Consider the following 20,064-nt stretch of genomic DNA (forward strand, 5'->3'; position numbering starts at 1 on the left):
AAAAAAGTTCTCATAACTTTTGCGATAACCGCATTATTTTCAGTTTAGTACCTATATTAACAGTATTTGGTAATTTCTACCAAATGTTTTGGTCAAATTCACTAAATGAAGGTTTAGTATTTATAACCAAATTATTTAGTTCCAAGAACCACGTTTGGATAATTTTAACCAAATTTTTGATATTCCCAACCAAATCCTACTTATTTGGTCATTATTTGGTCAAAATTACCAAATGCATATTTGGTACTGGTAACCAAATACTAGGTTCCTGCAACCAAACAAATCGTAACCAAATGATTTCGTGTTGGTGACCAAACGTTTGGTTGGCGCTATATTGACCAGACGATTTGGTAACCAGCACCTATTTCTTGGTCAATCTGACCAAACCTTTTTTTTCAGTGTATCATCAACATTAATAAACTAAAACCACATTCATGAGAAGATTAAATGTCGACTGAAAGTAGGTAATCAGTGTTATTATTTAGTCCGCAATCTTTTGTCTTCGAGAATTCTGTCGAAGAATTTGAAACTTATAAAATCTATAAAATATAATTGTGTCTGATGCACTATGCGGCTGCGAAACATGGTCGCTTACGTTGAGGGAAGAACGCAGACTGAAAATATTGGAAAATAAAATACCAAGGCGAATATTTGGATCCAAGACGGACGGGAATGGGGAATGATGGAAACTTCATAACGAGAAACTGCATAATTTAAACGGTTTCCTAACATTGTTAGAGTCATTACGTCTAGGAGGCTCAAGTGGGCAGGTTATATAGCCGGAGTAGAAAAAAAGTAGGAACGCTTTCAAAATTTGAACTGGAATCCCAATCGGAGAAAGGGAGTTAGGTAGGCCTAGGCGCAGATGGGAGGATAATGTTTAGATGAATCTCGAAGAAATAGGAATACAGTGTAGAAACTGATTCCAGTTGGCTACAGACAGAAGCCAATGGAGAACTTTTGTGAATACGGTATTAAACCTCCAGGTTCCATAAGCTAAAGAACCAGCTAATTACAAGTAAAACACTACTTTTTCTAAATTTTTCCAGATCAAGAAAACAAAAAAACAACCCGTTTACTCAAATACTATTAGCTACAGCTGAATAAGAATGCTCTGATTACAAACGGCGATACTAAAACTAACAGTTTCAGCCGTCGTCTCCTAGCTGAAAGCGCTGTATGAAAAGATATTGAGGAGCTCATTTACTTCTACATTTTTTGAGATGAGACATAGGCGTCTCTGGCGGGGAGACGAGGGGGTCGCGTCCCCCCAATATTTTGAAGTACAAAATATTCAATATTTCATTCTAATTTAATTTATTTACTAACGACAGAATAACAAATAAACTTTCTTCGATGTCCCCCCCAAATTTTACATGCCAGAGACGCCAGTGAGATGAGACATCACTTTCACGACACATTTTCAAGATCAGATAGCCTCAAGTTTTGCATTGTGCGCTTACCTACTTGCAAAAGGGAGAACAAAACTTCTTTCCAGATTAAGAAAAATCTTTGCACGTCACACCAAATAGCATGATTATGATATACTGAAAAACACCATTGTATTTTCACACTGAAAATCACATTAATTGTCAGGACACAGTGTATTTCATTTTATATAAAAGTTTTAATATTGAAGGAAATATGCCGTTAAGCCAAGAATGTAAGAGCCGTTGTCGTACCTACCTCTCAAATTGCTTTCGTAATTAAACATCATGTTACTTTTTGTAATAATTTATTTCGGTTCACACATACAAGTAGACAATCAATTGGCTAATTGCCTTTCACTTCGCCAGTAATATCTGTATTCATATAGTGGCATCTCTTACAACAAACTTTTCTTTCCGAACCTGTCATTAGATGTTATAATTTATTTCTTTCATATCAGGAAAATGTTTCATTATTATTATTATTATTATTATTTCCTCGTAATTATTATAAGCATTAATGTAGATGTTTCTATGGCAGTTTGTTATAGTATTAATGCCACCCAGGTGTAAAACACATGCAAGTTTATTCTTTTATTAAACTTCAGGCTGCTCCGTTCATTCTATCGTATGGTTGATGATCCGCGGCATCTAGAGTCAACTTCTTCATACATTCTTCATTGGCAATCTTCAGACGCTCCTTCTCCAACTCATAAAGTTGTTGGTATAGGTTGTAGATACAAATCCAGAAGTATATGTTCAGTGCTGAGGAAAAAAAAAATCCATGTGTAAGTTATTGAAAAGAACAAAGAAAGAATATGTATGAAACCACTCTGCCAAATTTTCTTAAAATGCTGACTGGGAATTATTTTCTGCCACTTTATATATCTATCTAATCTATCTATATAAAAATTATAGTGACTGAGTTTATGTCGATCAAATTTTGAACATAGATGACTTTCGAGACTGGGATGGTTTTTATTATTTCACTTTGACGATCTAACTTAGGGGAGGGGGCCGGGGAGATACATAAAAATGATCGAAACTTATCGATATTAGAGTCGAATCGGTAGTTTTCGGGGTCTGTGAGATGAATAGGTGACACTTCCGATGCTGTTTAAATCTAAATTAAGCCCCCACTAGTTCTCCTAAGAGAGGTAGATCGTTTGAAATGAATTTATTGGATAAAATTATCAACTACCTTGAGCTAAATTTTTGTCATGTTACTTGGATTAAAACAGTGGTTCTCAACATTTACGTTCTCACTTCCAAAGGGGACGCTGGAAAAAAGTGCAATTGGTGTGCAATAGTCTATTTACGGGGTGTTTGATAGCAGGAATGAAAGAAATATGTAAGACGAAAATTGGCAAATGTAAGACAAATTATAGACAAAAAAATCATTTTATTTTATACATGGAGAGAAAAATCGAGCACATTTAGAAGGAAGATTCATAGATTCCGGCTACCACGGCAGCATGTGCCACATGATTTTCGCCTATTTACGACTGTACAGACTAATTCTGGTAAAGGAAGAAATATATTCGTAGCCTGGTACCGAAAATCGTAGCCGTACTATATATATATATTAGGGTGGTCCATATTTATATGGGGAAAAATAAATTTAGGAATTTCCTTGGACTCAAAATTGCCACATCTCCAATTCGGTTAGAGAGGGCTGTTAATGTACCGGCATTATAAGATCGAACATTACAACATTATACAAGTATAACAACATTACATTACCTTTTCGGGGTAAAAAAAAGGAGAGTATTCTCCTCCCCTAAAATGGTTCCATATGGAACCAATTTAAGCCAGGAGAAAAATTAGATCCATTGAATAATTTTATATGGTGTCCCAAACGACCTAAAGTTTTGAATGTGTTTACAATACATAGTATATGGGGAAAAGCTGGAACAAACTCTTGTAATTTAGAAATGGCTTAAGGTAATAGAAAGATAATTTATGTAGTGGGACTAGAGGAAGAGACCAACCTAATCTTGTATAGCATTATCATGGCAGCCATCTTGAAGTCCGCCATCTTGGATTCAGGTCATAATTTTTAAACAGGAAGAGACCTATCTTTTTGAGGTCGCATTTCACCAGACACACAAATCTGGTATTATTTTCAAGTTACCTATATTCATTTAAGAGTTCTTATATGTGAAAAACAAGATACTTCAATGTAATGTTATTTTATTGTAGTTATGGAACACAGATTTGTAAGAATTTTGGAAGTCTTTTATATAAACTGAAACAAACTGCTTGTTTCGCTTTGAACTACAAATAAGTTTTTCCATCAAGATGATTTATAGACCATTATGAGGAAAGAGTAAAATTATAACTTGGAAGAAATTGAAATATTCCTTATTTATGTAGTAGTTGTTTGATAAGTTATGTATCTTATTTGCTAGATAGTTAACTTTTGTTGCATGTAGGAAAAGATTGTCTGTGGGCCTTCACTATCTGCAAAAGAAACTGTTTCTGCTCCTCATTTTACGTAAGAACATTGTCGTAATCTTCTATTAGTTACACTCCCCTTTCTGCTGCATCGTTTGCTACGTGGATGAATTTAACTATTGTCTTTCCTTGAAGATAGTCATTGTTATTTGACCATGATATCGGATCAAACTCAAGAAACCCTTTGCTTTATTTTAAATCTCTCGAGGAAAATTTGTGTGTTTGTTGTAACAAAATCAGTAATTTCTATTTTCACAAGAAATTTTATGATATCATCTCTTGCGTCAAGCCTCTTTGCTGCTTCACGGTTTCCCTTTACAGTTTTAATTTATTCAACCATTTTTTGTTTTTCCATTATGGTAATTACATCATCCAAAAAAAAAAAACAATGCTATGTGTTCCTCCGTCAAGTACCAGAGTTGGCGTGAAAATTTAGAAAGAGCCACTTCAGATAATTCAGCATCTATTTGTCTATAACTGTACAAACCGTTCAAAAATTGCAGGTCTTGTAATGGTGAATGGGATGCTTGATCACATTTAAGCCAAGCTTGAACAGAACATATAGTCGTATCAGAAAATGCATACTCTCCGAAGACCCGTTTCTATTTGCTTCGTTAAACGAAATTGTTGGCAAAAGTGAAATATTTTTAAATAGTAGATTGCTTTTCCCATCCATCTTACACGGTGAATTGCTCCATGCAAACGAAAGAGAACTCCTCAAGGAAGTATGCCACCCAAGAATATGATGGCCAGTTCTAAAAAATCCCTGTAATCGTCTCTGTGGTACCTTGCTTCTACAAGTTTGATAGCAAAATTCAACACTTCATTTCTTACATCGGAAAAATCGTTCCTTACATCATCATCATCAATTCCTGGAATAAAATTAGTGCAATCCATTTTAAGCAACTCATTCTGAAAACACTTCAATAGGGGAACGTCCGGTCCAGATGCAAACGAAACAAGACACTTATCAAATACACATGTAATTCATAAATGTGGTGTTTACAAGAAAGGTGCAGAAGGTTATTTTGGAGGTTCTGCTGTAGCAGAATGCACGCATCGTTGACATGGCCCATATTGCAAGATGTACTGTCACAATAAACTGCCTGCACGAACTTTACCAAGTTCCATTCTTTAAGCGAATGTACTATAGTAGAAGCAATATGTTTTTCTCTTGATGATGGCAAAATGGGAACACCCTTTGTCTTTCATGACCATCTCCTGTAATAATTATTGATAATAATCTGTCAACAGTCTCTCTGCCAGTCAAATTCGGCAGTAGTTTTCCGTCCCAATGCACAACTAACACACTTGATGCACTCTGAAATTGTTTTTTGATGTTCTGTGCAACTTCGCCACGGATTTTCTCTCAGCATCGGTGAACGGAAAACCTATTTATTACTAGTTCCTCTGCATTATGGTCTAATGCTTCTGCCGTCACTGTCAGAATATGTATTGCAGCTCTATCAGTGACCTTTTATCGATAAAGAGCAACAAAGTAATAAAATTAGTTTTACCCCGTTTACATCTCTTGGAGAATCCGGGTACATATTTACATTTTCTCTAACATTCTCAACTAGTTTTTCTCTTCATTACGTGAACTGCTCCACGTCTTTTGATGTATAAAGTGCCAACAAATCATTTTCAGAAGTGCATTTTCTTTGGCGTTCCTCTTTCTTTTGAAGCCATGCATATCTCTTTCGTTCTTTTAGCGCCTTTACTTTTAGTCGTGTAAGAATTATTACCTCTGAAAAAGAGAAATCTTTTCACAGGTAATAATTTTTATACGACTAAAGCTATCTTTAAAATAGTGCCAGATTTGTGCTTCTGGTAAAACGCTACCTCAAAACGATGTCACATGACCCTTTTCCTATTTGAAAATGTTGACCTGAATCCAAGATGGTGGATTTGAAGATGGCCGCTATGACAGTACTATACAAAATTAGGTATGTTTCTTCTTCTATTTCTATTACCCAGGGTATCTTCGCATTCCTTTTAGCCGTTTCTAAATTACATGAGTTTATTCCCAATTCCCCCCTATGTACTGTAATCTGATCCCGAAAATCCCCCCCTATGTATTGTAATCTGATTCAAAATTTTAGGTCGCTTGGGGCACCATTTAATATTATTCAATGAAACTAATTTTTCTCCTTGCTTAATTTAGTCCCATATATAACCATTTTAGGGGGTGAATCCAAAGAAATTCTTTAAAAAAAAAAAATGGACCACCATTTCTGATTTTAAGAATTGAAGCCTTTTTCCAGTTCTTTGGCTCCTTAGTCAGGTCTTACATTCCGCCTTGTGTATGAATGCATTAGGTTAAGATAACAGGGGGCAGTCAGAACAATCGCATTCGCCCAAGATGGCGCTGGACTCGAAACGCTTGAGAACCACTGAATTATTTATTTTTATTTATGTTATTTTTTAGCGTCCCTTTCAGTAGCGATGTTATATGAGACGCGGATCTACAGTGTAAAATGAGATTCGAACCACATAAGCTCTCGCCGGGAATCGAACCCGGGTCTCTCACGCCAAAGACGCGTACGTTAACAGCTTATCCACAAGGGATTTCACCACTAGATTAAAATGTATATTGTAAAATGGTGGGTGGACATAATTTATGCGAAAAATTGAGTACCTCACTAGCCCTCTACTTAGGAAGATAAAACTCGGTTTGCAAACTGTTCACTTAAAAAAAAAAAAAAAAAAAGATACATGTCCTACCGTTTTAAAGGGCAAGCGACGTATCTGTACATACATAAAAATTAAATTTAATAATATTTGACGGTCAACTCTTAGATTGCTCCACCGAAGTTGATGATTTGTGCTACATGACTTGACGATCGCGTAACTTATGTTTCTGTTATATTATCAACATGGTCTGAGTATATCAGCATGAGAGTTTGGGATTGGGGTAGTAGGGTTGAGAAGTGAAGGAATTTAAAAATTATTGAAAACGACCGATATTAATGTCCAATTCAGAGATTCGTGGTGGCTGAGATGAATATTGACACACCCAATAAGGTTTAAGTTCAAGTTCGGTGAGAAGGGTAAGATTACGAATTTTTAGCACTACACTTTCGTTGAAATGCGTACCCTAAGGTTGGGGGAAAGAGGTTTCAAATAGTTTTCAAAGACTATTGTCACTCTGCAAAGCAGGGGTGGATCCAGAACGGACTTCTGGGGGGGGGGGTTGTAATACTGCTACTTAAAGCTACTTTTAAGAGCTTCAAAGTCTGGGATCGGTTTTATTTATATATATATATATAATAAGAAAGTTTCCTCTTCTGGGAGGGCGATTGCTCCGATCGCTCCCCCCCCCTGGATCCGCCACTGGTGCAAAGAAGAACTTTCAGCTAATATGAATGTTTCTTCTACATATTATACAATTATGTTTCTTCATCTATTACCTGTCTTTACTACGTTTGGGAACTTAACTATATTGGTTGGTTAAGTTTGAGTTTAGTGTCCATTTTCACTACCAAGACTGTATGAGACATGTACATAAGGCTTAACGTGAAATTTGAACCAAATAAGCTTCCCAACCTGCGATCTCCCGCACCAAAGGCATACATGCTAAACATATTACCCATGTTTGAGCTCTTTCATGATTGGTTATTTATTATTAGTGTTGTAAGGTTCATTTCTGATACATAAACATGTGTACATGATCCTTGCGTATACACTAGGTACGGTAGTATTTTCGATCTATATCTAGACGCAGGTGCTGATATACAATTGTCGGGTAAGTTTGTGTACTATTGCATAAACAGACGTCTATAAAATAAAATTTTTTAAAAAATAAATAGACTTCAAGTACTGTAATACGTATGTGTTGAACTTGTTATATACAGCATATTATTGAACTTCTTAATTTAAATCCTCCACATAGGTGTATTAATTTTGATGTTTTTTTTTTTTCTTGTTTGAAAGAACTTATTTTCGCGGTGGTGGACTCACATAAATTTACTCAGTGTCCAATAATATTCTTCGGAATTAGAGAATAAAACTGCTCAGCGGCTGAGAGTGTTAATATACCGCAATTATATGTATGTTCATATATAATTTCGCAACGTGTATACTGGTTTGAGGGTGAAAACAAAAAGTGAAATATTTGTTCATGCATAATTCGTAGTCCGAGAGTTGCTCTATAGGGAGATAGTTAGTGTCCTACCTTAACTACTATCTAAACTACTTGGATAATAAAATATGGAAAAAAGCATATATATATATATATATATATATATATATATATATATATATATATATATATATATAAATCAACTTCAAAAAATACCGATAAAAACCAGAAAATACTGACATGAAAGTATTTTCTTATTAATAGAATTAATAAAAGCGCTAAAAGCAGAAATTATTTTTCAAAAATCACAAACAAGTAGAAAATAATTTAAAAGCGCTAAAGATTAGAGAACAAAAAACAGCACTGAAAGGCACAAAAATAAATAAGTGTTGAAATGTCACTATTATCAATATATATAGGGGAGAGTTGCCTAGTTTGAACCAGTCATCACTATTTGCCATATAAACTAGACAATACACAATTAAATAAGAGAATGTTGTTTTAATTTCAAAATATGTTGTATCTGCTTTTAAATGGTGTGCATATTGTAACAAAAAACTCATTATTAACATATTTATTACCGAAAAATTAAATTATTCACATCGGTCCATTTAAGGAAACTAGTTTCCTACGTTGAACCATGCGTTTCTTAGAATGGACCTCGCAGAGGCTTTAACGAATAAATTAAATTTACTCTCAAACATGAAAGAAAATACTTGACAATTGAAACGCAGAAGTGCTTGTGCAATTAATATAAATGTTAGGATAAATTTATTACCTTTACAGAACCTTTACGTAATGAAGAAATAAAAAAAATAAAAGTAATATTCACTGCTCAATTACGAAACTGAAATAAGTCTTAACACAATTTGCTATTGTGTGCAAAATGAAAAGTTGCATGTGCTTTGCGTGTTTAAGAAGTAGGAGGAACGTTACATGTTGAACAATAGTATATATTTTTTTTTACTTGGTTTCACCTTTGCACAACGAGTGTGGACCCAACGGCGGCATTTCAAGCACTGAATCACATCCTCTTGCCTGTTTTTCTTACATAGGGATAAAAACCAACTGGTTTGCTTCTCATTGATTCGAAACAACTGCTTCTTCCTCTGGATCATCTTATTCCTTCTAGCGGCTGAACGTTCAAGCTCTAGTTTGTAAGCACTACTTGTGATTACAACAGCCTTCTGTGCTTTACTTAGCCTCTTCGCGACCCGGCTGGTCCTGGTTGATCTATTGCTTTTGGTAAAGGGGATATCTGTAATAAGGTGTTTTTGAAGTTCTTTAGTTTCTTGGCAGGTGGCACGTAATCCTTGTTCTGATCACTGTCGTCTTCTAATTCGAGCTCTGACTCTAGACTTCGCATGGCTGATAACTTGCTTTGGTGTTTTGTACGATCTTCTTTGGGAGATTCACATCCTGGTTGAGAACTGCCATCAGAACAGAAAGCATTGGATAGAGCAAAGAGATGGTCTGCAAAAACGTGACGATTAACTGGCCAAATCCCCTCTGCACGAAATGCACTGTGGGCATTAGCGACTGAGCTGCTCTGCCGTATGCTTCATTCAAAAGAGCTGGAATATTTGATTGTTTGTTTTGATGTCCTTTGTAGGTATTTAAAAACTTTTGTTGAGCTTGGACGAAAAACGTCTGCAAAGGTCCAAAGAATGCAACTTCAAGCGGTTGCAAACGGTGCGTAGTGTGACCAGGTAACTGCAGTAAAATAATGTCCTTTTCTCTTGCAAATTCCCAAGCTGCTAAGTTCTTGCTGTGTGTGGTACCGTATGTCCATCAAGCAAAAGAAGGACTTTATGTTCTTTATTGCAGTTTGTATTTTTTCTAAAATGTTCAAGCCATACCACAAACAAATGAGAGTTTATGTATCCTGTATCCGAAATCTTGACAATGCTAACTGCAGGGGCACCAATCTCAAAATCACTATTCCACTTTTTGGCTTTAAATATTATCATGGGGGTATGTAGACACCTGCCGCTTTCACTGCACAAACCATTGTAGTATTCACTCCGCCCCTCCATTTGTAACAGCACCTACCTCACGTTTTCCTTTTTGAGCAACTATTTTCGGTAGATATTTCTGGACAATAGTGAATCCTGATTCATCCACGTTGTAAATTCTCTCTGCTGTGATTTGGAATTGGTCCACATTCCATTTCAGAAGATCAAAAAATGTCCAACATTTTCTCTGTTAAATCCTTTTGCTCTCTGTAATGAGGTAGCTTCTGGTCGACGCACAGAAAGTTCAGGATTTCTTCTCATAATTGCATAGAACCACTTTTTTTCAGTCAAACCTTTCTCCCGATTGAACGTGTGAGAAACACTACATTTTTCTGCTAAGCCAAACGCTAATCGCCGAACTTCTGTAATCGTCAGTCCAAAAGAACACTCTTCTAATGCTATCATGTGCTCCGCAAGAGTCCTCTCCATGTCTGAGTTGAAGGTAGCCTGCCTTCCTAGTCCCTTAGTTCCATTAACGATACTATTTTTCTGAAGAGCCTGCCGCCTAATCGTTACTTTAGGAACTCCATATACTCTGCTGCATTCATTTAAACCATAATCTCCATTTCGATAAGCAGCATTGTCCATTTGTAATTTCTCTTCCGTCCATTGACCATATTGTCCTCTTTGGGCCATTCTTGAGCTGGAATAATGGAGAAACACATCTTTAATATATTTGCAGTTACCCAAGGTAATACAATTTATTTAAAATTATTCATAGACTCTACACGAAATTATTTTAAAATGGTTGCATGCAATGGACCGGTCCAATCCAGGCAACACGTGCTGGTTCAAACTGGGCAACTGCTACGTTGAAACAAAAAAACCGTGTTCTCAAATTTTCTATTACATTGAAATATTAAAGCACATGCATCACGTTGTAGTTAAAAGGATACATTTGACGCGTGTATAGATTAAAACTTTGATAGTTACCTGTTAATAATGTAAGTTAAATTGCGATCCCAGGACTAACAGATCTGCATAACATACACGTTCGCCGTTCTCACCTTCACTGCGTGCAGGTGGCGCGAAACTGTAAACAAAGAGTTCCTTCCCTTATCTGCAAACAGTGTAGCTAACTCTTATATTTCAAATATATTTACTTTTCAAAATATAAGGCGGTCCAATCTAGGAACCGGTCCAACTTCGGGAACTCTCCCCTATATATTTTTTTTTGAAGTATGTGCGAAGTCTGACAAATTAATGATAAATAAAATTATCATTGCAACTGAAATTTTATATTAGGCAATAACTGTTTAGCTTGGTACAGTCTTCAAAACTTTTTTATAGTAGTAATTTTTAATGCCTTTTAAAAATAATTTTCTTACTTTTAGCGCTTTTTAAAATTATTTTATGATTTTCACCGAATTTCTGAATCGGTTATGATTTTCTTCAAATTTTTAAATCCATCTGCTTACTAGTCTTCTTTGAGTAGTGTCGCCCATAAATTTTATGATCTAGATAAATTTTCTGTGAGAGCTCCCCAAACTTTCTGTAAGCCTCCTAACGATCGTCATTATTCTTTTTAACCCCCTTTTTTAAAATCAAAATAATCAAGTAAAAATAGTTATATGGTTAGAATCTTTACGTTTCTTTGATTATTTTCCTTTATTTTCAGCTTTGAAACCTTAAAAGGTTCTATGGAAAAGTGGTGTCAAAAGTTTGCAGTACGTTAGATCGCACAGTAGGATTTTCACTCTTGGAAACATCACAATTTAAAAATTAAAACTTAAAGAAGATAGTTTGTTGGCTAACACACACACACACACACACACACACACACACATCTCTCCCACATTTGTTAGAGTTGTTTCCCTTGAGACTACTGGTAAAGTGTGTAACATTTCAAAATTTTATTTTAAATCAAAACACAATATTGTTGCTAAAAACTTTTTTTAGCTGCTAGCTTGGTAAGTTTTCCAATTTTGTTTCTAAAAGGATAGTTGAATTGTAAGAGGAAAAAAGAAGGAATGTCGCAAAATTGCATTTTCGAGAAAATGGAGCTTTAACATTGAAAACTAAGTAAAATATTGATAGAGTTACTCAATTTGTTTGCCCCTTTTACATGGACATTTCTACATCTACCCATGCTTGGCATATACAATCAAATAGTAGCAAGAGTCACCAACAGATAGGACAAAGCACCCGGTAAAGAATACACATGGACATTCCTTGTTTTTCCCCTTACCCTTCAGTTGTAATCCAACTGCAATTTGGATTATTCAATAAAATAGCACCCTAAGAGTGGTTCTAAAATAAACAAATTCACAATGCAGTTCAGTCAAACCTGCTCTGGGCTCCTTTGAAGAAATTATAAATTTGCCACTGTCAGCCATGATGCAAACACGAGTTAATTAATATAATGGAACCTAGGGAAAACTACACACTTTGACGCCTGGGGAAAATTACACATTTTTTAGAACCTACAATAAAGGATAGAGGGAGGTGACTTGTTTAACCTTTCACGATGTTATCTCTCGCAAACATTATTTAATATATATCTAGAAGAGAAATATGAAAAAGAACCTACATTATCAAGAGATATTTCGGTAGGAGGTAGAATGACTTGACTTGACTAGGTATATACGGTTTGCAGATGATATGTCACTTGTTGCGGAATCTCAAGAAAATCAATAAGATGTTAGAAAATTCGAGGAAGGGCTGTGAAGAATATGGGATGAAAAATGTTACAAGAACAAAAGTTATGGTGATTGGAACGAAGCGGTGGATGTCAAATGAAGAAGTAGGACGGGAGAAAATAATAATAATAAAAAAAGATGACTAGTTTTCGATACCTGGGTAGTTTTGTTAGTGATGATATGAAGTGCAAACGTGAAATAAGACAAGGATATTAATGGCGAAAGAAGCTTTTAGCAGGAAGAAAAGTCTATTTTGTGAGATCTTGAATAAAGAATTGCGAAAAAAGTCTCATAAAATTCTTCCTGTGGCTGTGTAGTAGGGCCTAGAAACCTGGCCCTACTGTATGGAGTAGAAACATGGACATTATGCAAAAATGATGAAAAAGGACTTGTAGCTTTCAAAATGTGGGTGTGGAGAAGAATAGAGAGAATTAGGTGGGTCGAGCGGAAAACGAATAAAAGGGTGTTAGAAATGGTGGTAGAGAAAAGAACAGTTTTAGATATTATTGAAAAGAGAAAGAGAAACTGGTTGGAACATTGGTTAAGAAGAAACTGTATAATGAGGGGCGTACTAGAGGGTATAGTGGTAGGAAAGAGAGGGAGATCGAAGGAGGCTACAATGGATGAACGATATTAAAACAGAAAAGTGGCACATGAAGAAGTTACCTGGAGACCGTGGAGCATGGAAGCTTCTCAGTTGCGGCAAATTACCCACTAATAAAGGTAGAATTCTTATCATGATGCTGATGATTAACATTCACTTATATCTATCACGTTTTTTTGATTATTATTACAGCATGATGATCATTTTGCTACCTTTCTAATTAGCTTCGTCAAAAATACTATATATGAAATAAAAATCTTTTAATTTAAAGTCACACGATTATGGTGGATAACCTAAAGGAGACGATGATGATCAGAATAAATGAAATGGTGGAATCAAGAAAATGGGGGAAAACACCCACGCTCACACTGTTTGTCTACCCGAAAATCTTTGTGCAAGTTGGGATCGAATCAGGAACTTCGTGCTCTACCATTTTCGTTTTATTGTCTGTTAAACTAGTATACATTTCAATGTGTATCAATATTGATTAACTATATATGTCATAATATACAGGGTGGTCGTGCATCAATGACGGAAAATTCGGGACATGAATCTACAGGTAAAAACAAACAAAAAAATGTCATATGAACATTGGGTGAATGCGGCTTCGTTTAGACGCTAGAGGCGTCTAAAATGTCACCTTCCGAGGCGGCAATTTGCAATATCGGAAGAACGGAGAGAAATACGAATGTCAGGACAAAATATATCAAAGAAAACTCCATCCGAAGAATCCAATTACGCATAAGTGATGGCGAAACAATGGCGGTGCTAGAGGGGGGCACAAAGAAAGTGAATGAAACATGGAGAAAAGTGAACAATTTACACTGAAAAATTGTAGGAGGGGATGTTACTTTGAACATGCAGCAACAAATGTTAATAAACAAAGTCAACAATGCCTACGCTGTAGGGACACTATGAGAGGCGGAATGTAGGAATACAGTATCTGTATAACGGAGAGAAATAGGAATATTGGGTAAGAAGATTTCAAAGGAACACCCATCCGAAGAATCCAATTATGCATAAGTAACGACGAACCAGTGGCGACCCAAGGGGCACAAAGAAAGTGAATGAAACGCGGAGAAAAGTTCTAGCACAGATGTTCTTCTCGGATGAGACATTCATACGGGATGGCATCACAAATGTTCGCAATGACCATCGATGGACACCCAACAACCCGCATGCAATTGTAGAGACGGAGCATCATCAGCGCTTTCAATTCCATGTGTTGGCTGGTATTATTGATGATGACGTTGTGAAACAACACTTTTACCACACCGATTGAACGCAAGCAATATCGTATCTCCAGTTTCTGATCTAGGTCCTACCGATTCTACATAAAGACGTGTCACTAAGGACACGACAGTGTATGTGGTTTATTCATGTCCCACTATTCGTGCATATCTGAACGAAAAATTTCCACGCAGGTAGATAGATCATGGAAGCAAAGGAGTATGTCCCCCACGTTCACCCGATCTGAATACCCCAGCCTTTTTTCTGTGGAGTTACTTGAAGAATGATCTGCATTTGCGACACTACGCAAACTCCAGCGTTATTGCCAAAAGTCAGAGAATCCATACGTCATTGTGTAACTGTTAGTCTCGAAGAACAAGAAGGACATATTGAACACCTTCTTTAAGACTGCATTATGTTGACCACGGTAAGCACAGTACTTTTTGTTTTTACAGTACACTGGGCCTCATCCTCCGTACGTGTTTTGTACAATTTGCACTTATCATCACTAAGAGTATTTAACAGTTTCTTTGTAGCTCCCATGCGCCGCCACTGTTCCGCAGTACCTGTGCATAATTGGATTCTTCGGATGGGGTTTCCTTTGGTATCTTTTGACCCGACATTCCTATTTCTCTCCGTTACAAAGATAATTTATTCCTACATTCCGTCTCCCATAGTGTCCCTACAGCGTAGCCATTGTTGCCTTTGTTCATTAACATTTGTTGCTGCATGTTCAAAGTAACATCCCCTCCTACAATTTTTCAGTGTAAATTGTTCACTTTTCTCCATGTTTCATTCACTTTCTCTGTGCCCCCCTCTAGCGCCGCCACTGTTTCGCCATCACTTATGCATAATTGGATTCTTCGGATGGGGTTTCCTTTGATATCTTTTGACCCAACATTCGTATTTCTCTCCGTTCTTGCGATATTGCAAATTGCCGCCTCGGAAGATCACATTTCAGACGCCTCTAGCGTCCAAACGAAGCCGCATTCACCCAATGTTAATATGACATTTTTTGTTTGTTTTTACCTGTAGATTCATCTCCCGAATTTTCCGTCATTGATACACGACAACCCTGTGTATGTATATATATATATATATATATATATATATATATATATATATATATATATATATATATATATATATATATATATATATATATATATATATATATATATATAGTATAAAAGTATATAAATCATATAACAAAATTAATCTGAAAACAAAGCAACAAAACGTAGTGCAAAAAATTATAAATACACCATTTTTAATTTGTCATTGAACAATATATAAGTAGTTCGTAAATTGTTTCCGTTTGCACCAAGCAATCCTGGCTCCGATACTATACTAACGATGAAAGCTACATTTTCTCACTGGATTATCAAACAAGACAGCAAAATGATCATATTGCAGTTGCTAACAACATTCATATGACATAGGACCTCGACGTGTAGTTGATTTGAGATGCAATTTCTTATTCCTATAGTACTCTTAAATATAAAAGGGATGATTGTAATTATTTTTATTTATTTATAAATGTTTCAGATACATAGCTATGTCCATTTTACACTGAAACAATGTAACGATGTATATTACAAATAACAAAAAAGAAAAAAAAAATATATAAAATTTAAAAAATAAAAACACATATATGTACTACATTTACAGAGACTTTAATTTGTTTCTAAAATTATATTCAGAGTCAAAAATATTAATATCTGATATAAACTATAATACAATGATGTCGCCTGAAGTATAAGTAACATTGTATGGTTGGTAATCTATGACTGTGAGTAAGATGAGAAGGTACGCGAAAATTGAAAGTACGGATACCAATAATTGGGAGTTAATCTTCCCATTGATAATTTTATGAAGAAACAGCAAATATGCCACCATGCATCGAGCAAGTGGAATCTGAATATTAAGTTCGTTTATTAGCTGTGTTTTATTGAATATTAAGTTCGTTTATTAGCTGTGTTTTATTAAGATTACGCACTGAAGGAACTCTTTGTTCGATAATGGCAAAAAAACAGCTAAGGACAGAATCAAAACGAGATAAGTTTGAAGCACAGTCCATATTCAAATATCGATGAGCAATATTCAATTTTAGGACACAGAAAAACTTCCGCTCACTTGAAAATACTGAGTGATTTGAGGTTAAGAATTTCAGTAAATCGTAAAGAATACCCAATATTATCATAGCATTCTTCACAATAAGAATGATGTGATCAGCACATGTAAGTTTCTCATCGAATAATACTCCGAGGTCTTTGTGTGTAGTAAGTCTTTCGATAGGACTGTTATCAATATAATATCTGTGATAAATTTTATTTTTCTTCAAAGAAATACTAAGAGTGAAACATTTTTGAGGGTTTAGTTTTCAATTCCAAGTCCAGTCAGAAGTTGAAGTCGTAGGGTATCTCTACGGCAGACATTTTATAGAAAATTTTACAATCGTCAGCAAAGAGAAGAATGTTCGTAGATGATGTATAAAAAGAAGAAGAAGAAGAAGAAGGAAGGAAGGAAGATCGTCCATGTAAAGAAGAAATATCGGTGGTTCTAGAACACTACCCTGGGGAACCCGAGAAAGAACTGGGACCAATCTGGATGATGCTTTTAGCAGGTCAACAGCACGTTGCATACGATCAGCAAGATAATTCTTTAGTAGAGACAGGAATTTGTCACGAAAATTAAATTCGTTGAATAGCTTGTAAAGAACCAGATGGATGTCAATTTTACGAAAGGTTTTGAAAAATCTAAGTATATTACAACCAGTTGAGAAGTTTCTGAAACACAATTTATAGCATGAATAAGAGATTCTGATAGGTTAGTAAGGCATGATTTCTGCTGCAGGAAGTCACGTTGTGCAGTGCTCAAATAAGGGGCTGTGAACTTGTAAAGTCTGTCCTTAATGATCTTTTCGTAAAAAAAAATAAAAAATAAAAAAAAGTGAACGGAGAAAGAAGAAAAATGGTTCTATAGGAGCATACATCAGATTTAGTGCCAGATTTATAGATTGGAATAATGTTAGCCTGTTTCCAAAGTTGGGAGCCTTCTGTAAGACATCTATTAAATAATAATAATTTAAAAAAGCCAAGCAATAAGCAATTGACGCTTGGCTGTGAACATTACTATAAGTCAGTCCTCTATCTGTAAGACAAAGATTATTGGTCTAAATAAGGGGTTTTCAACTTCTTTCATATCACAGCCTCCTTGTATCACATCCTTTTGCCAGTGACCCCCATAAATATTTGTTGTTGTAATAAGTTTTTCACTATTGTTACTGGTCGCTTACAGAGGTATATATGTGTAGCTTTCATTTTGGTTTCTACTTTAATATATTTATTTTATTGTCTTTGTATTATTCTTATATTTTGATATCCAGTTTCTCACCAGCTTTATTTCTCTTTTATTCCAATCCAGTATATTTAACAAGAAGTATGGACATTAAAAAATACGTCTATGAAAATAAGCAATTCGAAATTATCATCGTACTAGATCCAAATTACATTTATAGTTTTCACCTCCGCTCATGATCTCCAGGTTGAGGAATCCTGGTCTAAAGTAGTCAGTGTGCGCTAAAACCTGTTAAGAAATTACTAACCTGTCAAACCAATTACTGCAGCACCCCCTAGAAATTCTCTAGCAATTAGAAGTATTACTACAAACGCTGTCAAAAGGAGAATCATTCCTACTTTGTAGATTAGCCATGGAAGGACCAATAATCGAATACCCTAATCAGAAAAGAGAAGTCAGTAATATGCATTAACCACAATAAGAAAAAAAAGACAAATAATAGTAATCATCCAATAGTAATATATATATACGGTAGCACTGATAAATATTTAATACCATAGAAAGATCTTCGGTTGGATGTCCTAAATTCATTGTTCCGAATTTCACATTCAGTATTAGGCAATTACTGGGCTGAGAGTACTTTATCACTGAGTCCGATCGTCTTTGTCTTAGCAGCTAGAATTTGTACAGCCATCGACAAAAGTATATGTTTGGTATATATGGTACCTGCTGTTTTCTTCTGTCGAAGATTATACAGTTACATTTAATCGAAGAAAAATAATTAATTTGGAAGTTATAAGTACTGCTTGGATGGTAACTCCAAAATTAGCATACAAATTATGAAGTAGAAAGTTATTTCTTTGGTTTTGAGTTGATTTTGAGTTTAACGTCCCTTTCAGTAGCGAGGGTATATGAGACGAGGCCTACTGATTTACGTGGAATCCGAACCACATGATCTCCACCCGGGTCTCCCACACCAAAGGCGCTTACGCTAACCGCTTAGCCACGGAGCTCACCTTTGGTTTTATTGTTATGTTACTAATGAATGAGTTCCTAATATTCAATGAAAAGTGGAAATAATATTTCGAGACATCATTTTAACTTACGTCCGTAATATGTTTATCAGTTTAGCATAATACCTGAATAACGACTTACTTCTTAATGTAACCATTGTTGTAGTATTTCAAAGTATGTTTCAACCAACATACTGTATAAGTTTTCCAGCATCTTTAAAAACAGTAGAATATGTTTATATACAAAAACACAGTATAGGCAAACTAAAAATTCCAATATCATTATTAGCAAATACTTATGAACGGTACTGTATCTGCGATTACATACTAATATTCAGAACAAAATGCTTGAAAAGTAACACAACAGCAGTCTATATCCTAGTATACTCAAGCATCTTAAATCTGATTTAAATTACTGAGTGAGCAAAACAATACATTTATTTTAAAAAAAATAATAACGAGTAACAATTTTTACAATAAAGGTACTGTTTCGCTCACTCAGAAGTTCAAATCAGATTTAAGTCTATTAAAAGGAAAGTTACAATGGAAAGTATCAAATATCTTGTAAGTTACGTTCTTATAACATATTTTTGAAACGGACATTACAACAAGGTGACCAGACATCCCGTTTTAGCCGGGACAGTCCCTTATTTTCAATCGTTGTCCCGTTTTTTTCTGATTCTCAAACGGGACGCCTAAATGTCCCGTTTTTAAGCAAACATGACCCAGGTGTACCGTAATTATTATTCAAAATATAAATGGCCAATGCTAATTCTACACTCTTAACTACCAACTCTCATTGGGAAGGTCCAGTCGTGTCTAGAAATTTGAATATTCAAATGAGAATTGAGTGTTCTGTGGTTCAAGTGGGAATTGAGTGGGAATTCTGAGTGTTGAAGTAGTTAAAAGTATTTTTGGGTAGTACTTAAGTTAGAAACGCTGTGTTATCATTCTTACTTGTGTATTTTGTAAACTGAAAACACTGCTGAGTCCCAAAATGCAATGTGGAAGTCACCCCCCCCCCCCCATCGTCGCCGATTCGTATGCGTCCCGTTTTTGAAAGTAAAAGTTCTGGTCACCTTGCATTACAAAGTCTAACAACAATAATCAGAAACAAAAAAGAACCTTCTAATTCTGAGAGGTTAGTCTCAGAATAAAATTTCAAAAACAATAGTATGAAACTAATGTATTTACACTAAAACACACAATTAACATGATCATAACAAACGAGATTCTTGACAAAGAACCACGCAATACAGCGTTAGAAAACTTAATTATATACGATACGGCGTTAATAC

The 20,064-nt window shown here is 35.3% G+C and overlaps 1 protein-coding gene across 4 annotated transcripts in view; it reads right to left on the reverse strand.

Annotated features, from left to right (window-relative positions):
* Nucleotides 1-1,711: 1,711 nt before the first annotated feature.
* The window catches only part of LOC145690382 (uncharacterized), a 161,969-nt gene continuing 143,616 nt past the window's right edge, over nucleotides 1,712-20,064 (reverse strand). For 2 of the 4 annotated variants that reach the window (XM_081765215.1, XM_081765216.1), the window contains exons 5-6: nucleotides 18,061-18,190; nucleotides 1,713-2,192 (exon numbers count right to left, since the gene is read on the reverse strand). In XM_081765215.1, the coding sequence (XP_081621341.1) occupies nucleotides 2,032-2,192; nucleotides 18,061-18,190 (291 nt within the window). In that variant the 3' untranslated portion in view covers nucleotides 1,713-2,031. Of the gene's footprint in view, nucleotides 2,193-18,060; nucleotides 18,191-20,064 lie in introns of all 4 variants that reach the window. The other 2 variants (XM_081765212.1, XM_081765213.1) reach the window with 2 other exon arrangements.

Source organism: Thermobia domestica, chromosome 7 (assembly GCF_964235325.1).
Source record: "Thermobia domestica chromosome 7, izTheDome1.hap1.1, whole genome shotgun sequence".
NCBI lineage: Eukaryota > Metazoa > Arthropoda > Insecta > Zygentoma > Lepismatidae > Thermobia > Thermobia domestica.